The following is a 12,581-nucleotide window of genomic DNA, read 5'->3' on the forward strand; positions in this document are numbered from 1 at the left end:
TTGTTAAATATATGCAAATTCACTAAATACACAGAACTGATTATACTATTTTTTTATTTAAAAAAAAAACCAAATACTTGCAGTCAAAAAAAAACAAAACTTGGAAATTTCTCAAGGCCCACGCCCCACGGCTTTAGCCCAAGAAGCTTAATTTATTTTTTAACAAACACCGGTCCAAGGCCCCCACAAGCCCAAGGTGTGGACTCACCCTCTGCTGGTGGAGTCTGGAGTCTGGCGTCTGGAGTTCTGGACTGTTGTGGATGTCAGGGAATGTTTGTGGTGTTTAAAAAAAAACATAAATACGAGGGCGAAATAGTTTTCAAAAAAATTACATTCAATGTAAAGCACCTTCACGCGTCCTTCTTCACACCTCATAGAGCGAGGCACAGCGGAAAACGAATTACACAATTGTTTATTTGGTATATCTCGATCAAAGTAGAGATAACGCATAAAGATAACGCATCCTCACAATCTGAGCTCAACACCATGATTTCTTTTTCTATACGCGCCCATCTTTTGACCAGTCTGCTTGCTTGGAAGATATGCAATGTAAGCGGGCTGCATGCGCTTAATTTTGTGAACTTACTGGAACCCAGCGATGCTTTTAAATGCGTCGCAGTTCAAGTTGGAGAACTCGCGAGTCCAGGGAAGTTAGTATCTGCACCACTGTGTTATGAGGAGAGACTTTTAATACAGTCTACCGAAACGTCAGGGCAGGTCAATGGTATACCTATCTATATCTTCCCCGTAAACGATGAGGACCAATCAGTCGATGCAAGCTCGATTGCACTACACTCTGCTAATATATACGAAGATGACACGCGTAATGTTTGGTTTCTTCATCGAAATTCCAGCGTTAGCGATCAAGTCCTACTTAGAAATATTGACAATGGCGATGTGGAACAGACTTTGGGATACATCTCTTTTGTCAACTTTGCTGATTCTCCTGTCGATCTGGCATTGCGAGAGACAGCTGAATCCTATCTTCCGATGAGTAATATGAAGTATTACGACACCTTCAATCAGATTCACAATGGTGCGTTCAGCCGAAGTTATCAGTATAGATACATTGTCGATGAAGGGGCTGAGAATGCCATGACTGGATTTTTCCGGGTAGGATTCCGCGAAGGTCTTGATCTGGGACACACTATCAATACTGTGTTTTATGGTAAAAATGAGGCCAATTCTTTCCAATCGTTAACTTTTCGTGCAACGACAGAAAACGATTTTGTAATTGGCCCCGTAAATTACGCTGCAGCTATCAGCACCGAACCTTTGTCCGAACCAACTGCTGCTATTGACCCTACCTCGGAGCAAACACCTGACGATACAGCAATCAATAACACGCCCAACAACGTACCTGAAGCTGTTCCTCCGGTGAGCAATAACGATGACGTCAACAACCAAGGAACCATCAATGACGATGTGGTAACAAATACAGACGGCGGTGATGATGGTATAATTGTCTACGGCAATGAGGATACTGATGCGACTGCTGGAGATTGGTGCATTGTTGTTATTACCGGTTTAGTATACATAGTTCTGATAGTTGCTTTGTGCTATTGGACTTTCTTGCTCACGTCGACGTGGTGGGAGTTACGAAAAAGAATGCGAGGAGATATAGGACATGCGAAGAGTGCGAAAACCAAGATTTTAGTTGATGTCAAAGAGGAAGAGGAAGAGAAGAAAAAGAAACGCAGTAAACGCAGTGGAGGCGGCGGCGGCAGTGGTGATGCCGAGAAGAAGAAGAAAGTATTCTCTATGATGCGCGATAGGATGGGGTCTCGACGTATGAAGGACGCACTGAGTAGTATGAGTAATGGTCGACTATTCGGAGAGGAAGGTGACAATCAAGAGTATATCAAACGTGCGCGAGCCTTGAGCAAAGCAAATTTACATGATGATGTAGCACTGGACATGCCCTCCGAAGATATCACCAAAACCAAATCGAAAGGTAAATCAAGCGGCCGAGTTTAAAATTATCAGCTTGAATACGAACGATGATTAAGGAACAGATATCTTTCCAGCTTAGCAATGAGACACGATGGTCTCGTAGTGAGTATAGATTGGATACGGATAATTGTATACTGTAATGTATCTGTAGAGTATTGCTGCATTGCGCACCGTTATCTTTATATTCGAGATTGGGGAACGCCAGGAATGCTTCTAATCGGGATTGGAGGTTGTACCAAGTGTAAGTATTATTCAATTAGTACTTCGAGAGGACGGAAACTTTCAACAGTGTTCAAAAGCAATGGGAGGGAATACTGACTAACATTCACATCTTCAAAGCACGCGAGCTATCGTGACAGCCCTTATGGGAAGCGTGACGTTTGGAAACCATGTTGAAGCCGAAATGATTGGGTCGAATGTAAATAATTTCAATAGAATGCATGGGCAGCCATTAATGGTTGTAGCAATTTTCTCCGGCATTGTGATAAGGTCAGGTATTTTACAGGAAGATCTCTTCATAAAATAAAGCACGTAATTTATGTGGCCCGATTTATGGTCATGGCACTATCGCTATGGAGATCATAATACCATTGACAACTCAATATGCGGAATTACGGTCAAGAGCCGTGCTAGCAGCTATAGCTTTTGGTGGTTTGTACAGAAAAAGGGGCAGTACTCTTTAGCCGACTATGAGTTGAGCGTGCGCATCGGATTTTATAAAGGTTTTGCGATACTGCGTACACTGGGAAAAAAAATCCAGTATTTACTGTTCAGCGCGGAGCACACATGTGTTGTGACCAAACGTCATATTACATTGTAGATATGAAATTCAGATTCGACCGATTTTTGTATGCGAGCCGAAAAAAAAGTATTGCAAACAAATAGTTCGCGTGTACAAACATCGGTTGTATTTAATATATCTATAAAAACAATCATTTACCGAACGTTTCTCAATTTTGAATACTACAGTACTTCGACGATTATGACGCGCAACTACCATCTAGTTAACCATCGGACTTCGAACACATAAAAACTATGGACAAGACATTCTACTTGATATATCCTTCCCAGTGAGGCCGCTTTAGAGCACCCAGAACTTCTTCGATATTCTGAATCATGCAGCGACATTAAAAAATAATACACGACAAGGAATATCGGTGCCTATTGCAAATCCGACCATATTGAGTTTCAGAATATGAACGATTAATTCAAACTAAATACACTTAGGCTGATTATTTCTCATTTGTGTATGCAGCTAAAAGTATTGACGACAATTCCATTTATATACTACCACCAGAAGTTGATACTGAAACTCGGCGTTAGACTTCGCACGTAATGCCACGTGCCTACTGGTATATACAACATATCTCCCGGTCTGAGTACTAGCTCGTAGTATTTAGCATCATTGGCCAGTGGATGACGCACGAAGTCTTCCTTCTCGCATTCAACTTGGCTTATATTGGTTCCTTGCGGGCCATTATTATATAGTTTCGGCGTTTGATCCGATAGATACAGCCTTAAATATTTATATCCTACCACCTGTATTGAAGCAGTATAACCAAATGTATGCAATATAGTTCAGACTACGTGATAGACTAAAGTTTAAACCGGTTACCGGACATCCGAGCGTCGCACTCACCCCATATTGCATCATAATTGGGTGCGATCAAGCCATACATGTCGAATTTGCTTTCGAATGTTATGGACAGTTTGCCATATATATCCCAATGAGAGAACACCCAGCATAGCCAGACGCGATATGTAGCACAACCACACGGAGTTGAAAAGATCGATCCGTTGTGCCTTCTTAGATGAACTTATTGAACCATATGATACCAAAAAATATAATCAAAATCACCCGTCGGCAGATTTGACTGGATAGAAAGTTTTCAAAAGCATAGGGAACAAACCTGAGCAAGAATGTTCTCATAAGTATCCGTGTGTAATGGCGTTACTGTGCCAGCCGTGCCAAACCACCCGTTCATCTTCTCCGGGTGGCCCCGGATCAAGTCCTTGATAAGCTGTGGCACTTTAAAATCTAATTTCATTGCTGGGAAATGATCGAACAGCTCGTGTTGCGCAATATATCCCACGACGTCGATTGGCGTGAGCCTGCGTTGATTGTGACTTGCAGTATTTATTGAAGTGTTGCCATTTGTAAAGTGACACAAATGTAGCTGCATATTGAACACCAATAGTCGTGAAAATGCATAACGGTTAAATATCGTTGAAAAACGACATGGAAAAATAAAAAGTTTGTACTTTAACTCTCGAGCTGCAGCTGCATGGCTGAGACTTCCTACTTCAATAAACGTGGAGCATAGGGTACTGTTCTACAAATCACGTATATTCTACCACTCGATACGTGCTCTAAGTATAAATGCTGAGATGGTACTAAAACAACAGTTACAAGTGTGACTGTAGACTCAGGCACACGCACTAGTAGACGCAGATGACGATGGCAAACAACAGAATACACAGCAAAAAAAGAAACATACTCCCCAAGCAAGGTCTTTTGATGGCTAGGTTTGATACGAGTTTCGATGAATGTTGCCATTTGGATGATCTCCTCCCTCCATGACGAGGTACCATAAGTTCCAAGCTGAGATCCAACAAGCACGTAATAAGAGTGCGCAAATAGAGGCAAGTATATGGATATTGTACATAAGCCAAATATACCAGCGAAGACAAACTAGATGCACTATGAAGCACGGAAGAAGCACTTGGAGATTCAATATCATAAACATATTTATACTTGATGTGTCCCAAACTTCAATAGGAATACTACTTACGACATAGTTTAGACACAAGGATGCTGTACTGGTAATCTAAGCGGAAGTCGGAAGTCTAACGTTGGTTGTCGTGAGAGTGCTAAAATGATTTGAAAAAAAGATAAGATCGTCGACGACAATGACAAACCTGTGAGCACCGTCGAATAGGTCTGTCACTAAATAATCTACAGCATGACACATCTCCAGCTCGTTGTCAAAATCAAAGGCAAGAGCTTGGACAATCTAACTGGACAAAATGTACATAGCACTCCAACATAAAACAAATCCTCTAGTCCCGTAAACTTCGTACTCTCACCTCAACTGGAATCCACCTGTGACCAAGGGCTTCTATTAAGGATTCAAGATCCTTCCATTTATCGGTCGCGGCCCAACCTATTTGCCCACCTGAGTGCATAGTGTGCAGTCATGTTGATTGTAAGTGACATCTTAATTACTTCAAACACGTTATGATTTACTTATATGTCAAAAGGTAATAGAAAAAAACGTTATATTTTCATTAACGCCGGGGTCGTATGCTACAGATATCAGATGATCAAGTATCAGTCGCATTCTTACAACTTGGTAATATTATATATATCGAAAGCTTTAATTTCGTGATTCTACTTCCACTCACATAAGTTTAGTTTCCTATTTCCTAGTGACATATTGAACGAAATAAAGTAGAAAAGCAGTACACTTAACACGCAGCAGTGATTTAACCCAATTGAAGGCAAATCTTAAATGAACTCACCCGTCATAATTAAAGGTTTACTCTGCTTGACGTAGCTTTTGAACTCTGCGAAGTTGTCCTCATACCCTTCGTCTGCTAAAGATATGCGTTCCACCTGTATATTTCCAGTATGTGAGAATGTGGAGAACTGCATCAACACATAGGCAATTTCACAGTATATGCGGTTATAGTAATCGATATAACAAAAGTCAAGAATATTCACGAGGGTAAAGAAACCAGCGCATTCGACATAGAATCAAAATTCACCTCTTTTCCGCCGTCTAATTCTGGCATAACATATTTGAGTGACTCCGAATATTCCAGTGTCGCGAAAGCACTATCTAAGCCTACTTCACTGTTATCTTGGTGCGTATGACTGCTTAAACTGGCGCTCTCAGTAGTCGTGTCATAGGAAACGCTAAGACTTTGCAAATCTACATCATTAGAGATATCACGTGCCCTCAAGGACATTGCGTATGCTTTTGCTTTCGGTTCGGCAAATCCACAGATCACTCGTAGCGGGCCCATATATCCACGAAGAATCAAGACAGTATCGATATGCTCCATTGCTGTTGTGTAGATATGCGTGTGCGCGGTTGTTCAAATTTGAGAAGAGAGGACTGGCCAACTCATAGAGATACACACCACCCACCATCCAGTGATGTTGTCAGATAAATTGCACGACACATAACACCACTTGCTAAAAGGGTCAAATGGAAGCAAAGCTACAAGTGATTTTGGGCACAGATGAAGGGCCAGAGGGTCGAGCGGCACTGTAATGTCCGCACAGTAAGCTCCACGCATAACATAAAATGCGATGTATATATTTTCCCTGTTTTGCGTCCGTGAATACACAAAGCAAACAAAACATTCACACGAAGGCACAGAGTTTCAAGATAGTCTCAATCTGTTTATCTATACCTTTCAAACAGCCTGGCGGACCTTCATTTATCAGAACGCACGAAATTATCGTGTGGGTCGCAGCCACTATGTCCACCCAGAAGGATTTTTCATCAGGGCTGATAGTCATGTTCAGTTGGAATTGCCGTTACATTACAGTAGCCTGTCATTACCCACAATGCGCATTGTTGCGAATTATACCTAAAACGATCAGCGCACAGATGACAATATTCAAGAGTATGCTTTTTCTGGGGGAGAATCCTTCTGGTAACATATATATATTTTTACTCGATTCTGAACCGATGATAGTTTGCATGTAACGGTCTTGAAATCAACGGGATGCGGAATTGTAATTGTGCTAATACACAACAGCTCAGCTCAGACCCCCAACTTGAGACCTCTTTCACAATGCACACTCAGCACAAATGTACATATTGAATATCAACGCAAGGCGGTGATATGCCACCAGATTGCAACACACCTAGACTTCTTGACCTCAAGCCATGCAATTCTATTTAAGGCCGTCGCAGTGTGGCACAAGTTTTCAAAAAACTGTTCATCCTCCAATAAACTGATTATATCGTTGTACATTTGGTACGTCTCTGACTCGCGCGCAACCTTCTCTAGCAGCGCGGGTCTGACTTTCTGTGTCAGTGGAACATACAAATATAAGCGCACATATGCCCACATCATGGGAGTACTATAGTCTGATACATTCGGTACCGCTTGATATCAGAGGGCTGAAGCTGCATGTGTTATTTGGTTATTGCATAGCTGTGCGCTTGACATACACACTACACGCGGGTAAATAAGTATCATGAAGTATCCTTGATAGTACTAGCCATCCCGACCTATCTGAGGCGGCAAATCTTTCCACAGTACACCCCTATTCTGCGTACATTTCCGAGCGTTCAAATACCGTATATTCGCATGCAGAAGGCCCCTACATCAATAGGCGGGTTGCACGATAATTATATATGAAGTAAGCTTAACAAGAACACAGGGGCTATATCAGGCAAATGTCGAGATTTTTTCCACCATTCACAAGGTGTCTCGTGAATAGATAAAATAGGCGATAGGCGCAAAGCTTAACATTTCCCTTTTAAAATATTAAATACACACAAGACAAACCCTCATACACTTCCTGTGTATGCGGCGAAACATGCCTGAGCATTCGTATCGATGATTCGAAAACGAGTACATGGTGCAAAATCACAAACAGAAAATATGTAAGTCACCCGATGGCAGTCGAGGATGATTCGCGACCTACAGGTGTATTGTTACAGAATACCCGCGCGAGTGCTTACCTGACTACTTGTTATGAAGTACCGGCACACTTGTCGTTGGCATGCTGCCACGCGCGCCTTATCAGCTGTCAAGGACATATTTTCGATAGCACTGCTGTAGTAATAGGCTTCTATACATACAAAGTGTATGTTTGTTAGTATACAAGAACAAATATATTTATATAATATTTGCACGTACGTTGCAGTAGTTTGTATAATTTAGAAGGCTATGAAATTTACTGAAGTATTAATGGTGCAATCGTGAGTCGCGTATTTATTCACCACCCTCAGAAATGCCCTCAGTGGCAGACTATAGAACGCAATATTCGTCCGATCCAGGAGTTAGATGCAAGGATAGACTCTTAGGTCGGGACCCGCGAGTAGCGACTGGGTCATCCGTGACTTGGACGGTTGGACCATCTCTCGACAATAAATAGACTCGACTTGCTGAGTGGACAGGTCAATTTTTTTAATTGTTTTATTTTAAAACAACAAAAACAAAATAGACACAGTCACACAGGTCTCACTCGGACCTCAATTTTACTGCCTCCAGTTTTGGCGCGCAGTGTCAAAGTGCACAGTGCCGACTGCTGAGTGCACAGTGCTGACTGCTGAGTGCACACACAATGTTAAATAATGGTATTAATAGGCACATTTATTTTAAATCATACTTGTCTCAATTTCGAATGCTCATACTAGGTATTTATATGAAGTTTATATGAACATATTGTGCATATACTTTGGGGATTTTTTTGTCTCACTGCTACGTCCCACACGCAAGTCCGAACAACCTACGAACATTTTAAAAATCGATCATATAAGCCAATTATCTATGCAGCGCACTTTATTGAAAGAAGAGACTTATTTTCTCGTGCTCTATGGGCTTTGTAAGGGATGCGTTGAGAGTTGTCAGATTTGGTGTAAGGTCAGCGAATATTCTGAGTTCACTGGTACGATGGGATTTCGTTCAACACACGAAAATATCTGGAATCCCTTCAATGACCTTGTAGGTCGCGAACTATACCACATATATATATATATATATATATATATACATAAGTATATACATGTACATATACATATACATATATATATATATACACGCACACACACATACACACACACATATATATATATATACATACACACACACATATATATATATATATATATATATATATATATATATATATATAGTGCACACACACACACATATATATATATATAGATATATTATATATGTTTATATATGTGTGTGTATGTATGTATATATATATAACGGAAAGTAAAAGTATATGCACGCGGTAATAGTCTTTCAGTATCGAGGGATGTTTCCCATGCACTCCAACGAAGAACTGTAGAATGAGACATTCATCACAACTACAATGCAGGTGGTACCGGCGCAATAGTGAGTACGAGGAGAATCAAATGAGTGCTAGTTTTTACAATAGCATGCTATTGGAATGTGCTGTGCTAGGTTTTACAATCGCAAGCGATTGGAACATGCTGATGTTAAAAAAGGCTTATGGAAATCCACAGTGAAGAAATGTTTGCAGAACGCTAATAAATCTTCATTTTCGTTTCATATCTTCATATTTAGTGTAGGTTCCAGAGCACACTTTATTTTTACGTACGAATAACTAGATGCCCCGCTCGCAGCAGTGAGAACACGGAGGGCTATATATGCATATAATCACATACATATCTGTAAATACTACATACATATGTATTTTATTTATGTCAGTCCCGTGTTTATTTATATTGAAATAGTGCCAAAACACGACAATTTGACCCTGCGTCGATGCGGCCTGGACCAGTCCGCCAGGGTCCCCTTTCCGTTTCCGTTTCCGTTTCCGTTTCCGTTTCTCTATCCTTTTAGTTGTTGTATTTAGATTTGTAAATTTGGGTGCGCTCAGGGCGCAGAGGCTCCAGCCTCCGGAGTCCGGGGGCCCATGGCGGGCCCCAGACACCATACATCACCATAACAACTTAGGGTTTCAGGGGTTTAGAGTTTTAGAGTTTTATAGATTAGTAGGTGTGTATTTTAAAAATTATTTTAGGAGGCTATGCCGCTATGATGAGTGTGATAATATTATTTTAGGAGGCTACGACGAGTGTATAATGAGGATTTTCATAGCCTCCTTCTCTAGAAGAAATTTTTATAAATACAGTCTAAGCCCTAAGAAGAGATGAGATTTCAAACACATACAGGTATACGTACGTATTAAAAAAGACGTACAGATCTGTAATTCATGGCAGAGTCTGAATCGATAGAGTTGAAAAACACATGTGCGTATCTAGATGCGTTTGGAAGACAGTCATTTTCCTACATGTAGAAGAATAGAAACATTCGTGTGCATGTATCAATCGATCTGTATAATACAATAGAAAAATATTCTGGCGCAAGTGTCTGAACGCTCAGAGTACATACATATAATCTACTTTATTGACAAAGAAGACGATAATTCTGCTCAGATTATCCTAGGACATTTAAAGAAATGGATAGCTCGTGGCACTCCTTGCCCGTAGCAGTGCTGCTGTTGGTATCCATTCTCAAATTCTACGTCGATCACTCACTACTCGTCGTCAGGAATGAACTGCCCTGGTAAGTGAGTGCACAATATGGTTATCGTTATTACTACTCTGTATTAGTTGAAGTCTCTAAAACTGTGGTGTAGTCGATGGTCCACGTGTTCCTACCTGGATGTCTTCGCTCGTCTGATCTACTTGTACATTTTGCCTATCTGTCAATCATAGGTCCATCACGTGCTGGAATCTTTTAACAACACTAGTGCTATCGCTAGCCTGGTGGGGTTTCAAGAAAAGAGACTGTGGCACAGTACGCATTAATCTGTCCTCTCAATACACATCAGAAGCAACTCCATGTGCAGTGGCCATCGCAGTCGCACAACTTGCTCAAGCGTTCGCGCTCAAGCGCAACAGCGTATGTACACACGCCATTTCTAGTGCGTATGGACTGCTCTTGTCATTATGTATAGCACATGGCACTGATATGTACGCAGGTATCTCAGCCTCAAAATACATCGAGACCCATCACTTCACCGCTCTAGGTGGGGCCATTCTAGCATTTCACTTCACATCGGTCGGCGAAGCTACGAGGGGCTGGGAGAGCACCTTACTGGAGGTCATCTGTTGGTGTAGTAGTGCGATTATGTTCACGCAGATCTCTCGTGTGGTTCTAGTATCTCAGCGATTGGCTGACTCTGTCACCGGTGACAGTGACCGTGATAACAAAGTGAGTGATCGAACACCACATGGCTGGTTGAGCTGGCTAATATGGCCTGTTTACGGCGCGAGTCCTCTAATCACCGCCTTAGCGCAGAGTTTGGGGTGCTTACTATTGCTGCTTATTTTAACTCCACTGATATACCAACCTTCCCTAATATTTTTTGGGATAAACACACATGGTCTATTCATATATCCACCGAGACCAATTGTGGATCCCACACGAAATAGCTACCTGCTACTATTGAGTTGCGTCTTTGCGTCTTTGCAATGGGTTTGTATCGTAGCTTACGCAACTAATCAGACTCGCCAGAAAGAGGAATGTTTTGAGACCGCATCTTCACAACGTGCTTTCATTTGCAGTGGTCGCAACGAATTGGCTGTCCTTGTGCACACTGGTATATGTTTGGTTGGTACTTCAGCCGTCGTATTCCGCACCGAAGTACAACAGAGTGAGGATCTTAGTTTGTGCATGTATGCTGCGATAGTCATTATTTTATTCGGACTGACAGCCTACTCTGGTAGAAGTATGTATTTACCATCGATGGAGCGGATCCCAAATCATGGAGGGCGAGTTGATTGGTTTGACTACGGGATTCCATACAGGTAAGGGATTTTGCGATGATACCAATTGCAACCTGCAGGCAATTTAGCATTCAATCCATGTCACAGCTGATGCACACCTATACTTATGACGTTTGTGGTTCCTATAGGACACTCAAAAAGTTGGACATCCCTCGGCCTGCGAAGGAATCAGTAGATCGCAGCCACTCATCTATTGTAGCCTCGTTGCTGACTCTGTGCTGCGTACTCGCCGTAACATCTTTGTTGACTCTGATTGAAAATTCTGGCAAAAAAAAGTGAGTGGGCTATGACTAGTCGATCCATACATATGAGAGCTTTTATCTTTCGATTTGATAGATCGGTATAATCTTTTGTTCTTACCCTCGCAATTTGTCTCAATCATTCCAGCCACTATCCGTTTACCAGTGACTACTTGCTGCTCGCCAATGACGATCTTCGATCTGCAAAAGGGTACGAATATGTGGTGTATTTATTCTTGAAGTTTTGATTACATTTCATGTGACTCAATGTCGACTTCAGCATTGGCGTCCATCTTCTTTTGTCGTTCATCTAGAAGCCAGTTGGGAGCTATAACGAGTGTCCGCTTCAATGAGGGAATTCTACCGCTTTTTATCGAATGGAACATCGCTGCCGGAGTGAATCACTTCATCATTTGCGACGAAAATGACATCACTGGTGAGTTTGTTGCATTTTCATTGACGACCGGGCATGTGTCGATCGTAAGCATTCATTAGAATTTAGATGCGAATACGCCTATATTTGAGATAACTATAGTAGCAAAAGTAGAAGTTCCAGCATTGGCAACCATAAGCATGAAACATAAATACATTACAAAGCTAATGGATATAAACCTGATCGTACATAAATCTATCAAAAAACCAATATACCAAGCTTCGATAAATATTGAACACATCTACAAAATACACATACACACAGCCAGAGTCGGCGAGTAGCACGAATTATACACACACAACATACGCAGACCACGTTGATTCTTTTGCGAACACACACTCATACAAAAACAAACACACACACAAACACATACATACACTCGCACACACGCACACACACATATATATATATACATATGTATATATATATATACATACA

General features: G+C 41.3%; 2 protein-coding genes across 2 annotated transcripts; one reads left to right on the top strand and one right to left on the bottom strand.

The window, feature by feature from the left end:
• The first annotated feature begins 345 nt into the window (after positions 1-345).
• Positions 346-2,525, top strand: SARC_02494 (hypothetical protein). Its single transcript, XM_014303738.1, has one exon. The coding sequence runs from the start codon at positions 487-489 to the stop codon at positions 1,975-1,977; it is 1,491 nt and encodes a 496-aa protein (XP_014159213.1). The 5' UTR covers positions 346-486; the 3' UTR covers positions 1,978-2,525.
• Positions 2,526-3,191: 666 nt separating this feature from the next.
• Positions 3,192-7,870, bottom strand: SARC_02495 (hypothetical protein). The gene is made up of 9 exons (XM_014303739.1): positions 7,662-7,870; positions 6,836-6,999; positions 6,376-6,473; positions 5,722-6,023; positions 5,476-5,569; positions 5,041-5,129; positions 4,452-4,555; positions 3,864-4,065; positions 3,192-3,492 (listed from the first exon to the last, which is right to left on the bottom strand). The coding sequence occupies exons 1-9, from the start codon at positions 7,737-7,739 to the stop codon at positions 3,241-3,243; spliced, it is 1,383 nt and encodes a 460-aa protein (XP_014159214.1). The 5' UTR covers positions 7,740-7,870; the 3' UTR covers positions 3,192-3,240.
• Between the last annotated feature and the right edge of the window lie 4,711 nt (positions 7,871-12,581).

Source organism: Sphaeroforma arctica, assembly GCF_001186125.1.
Source record: "Sphaeroforma arctica JP610 unplaced genomic scaffold supercont1.113, whole genome shotgun sequence".
Taxonomy (NCBI): Eukaryota; class Ichthyosporea; order Ichthyophonida; genus Sphaeroforma; species Sphaeroforma arctica.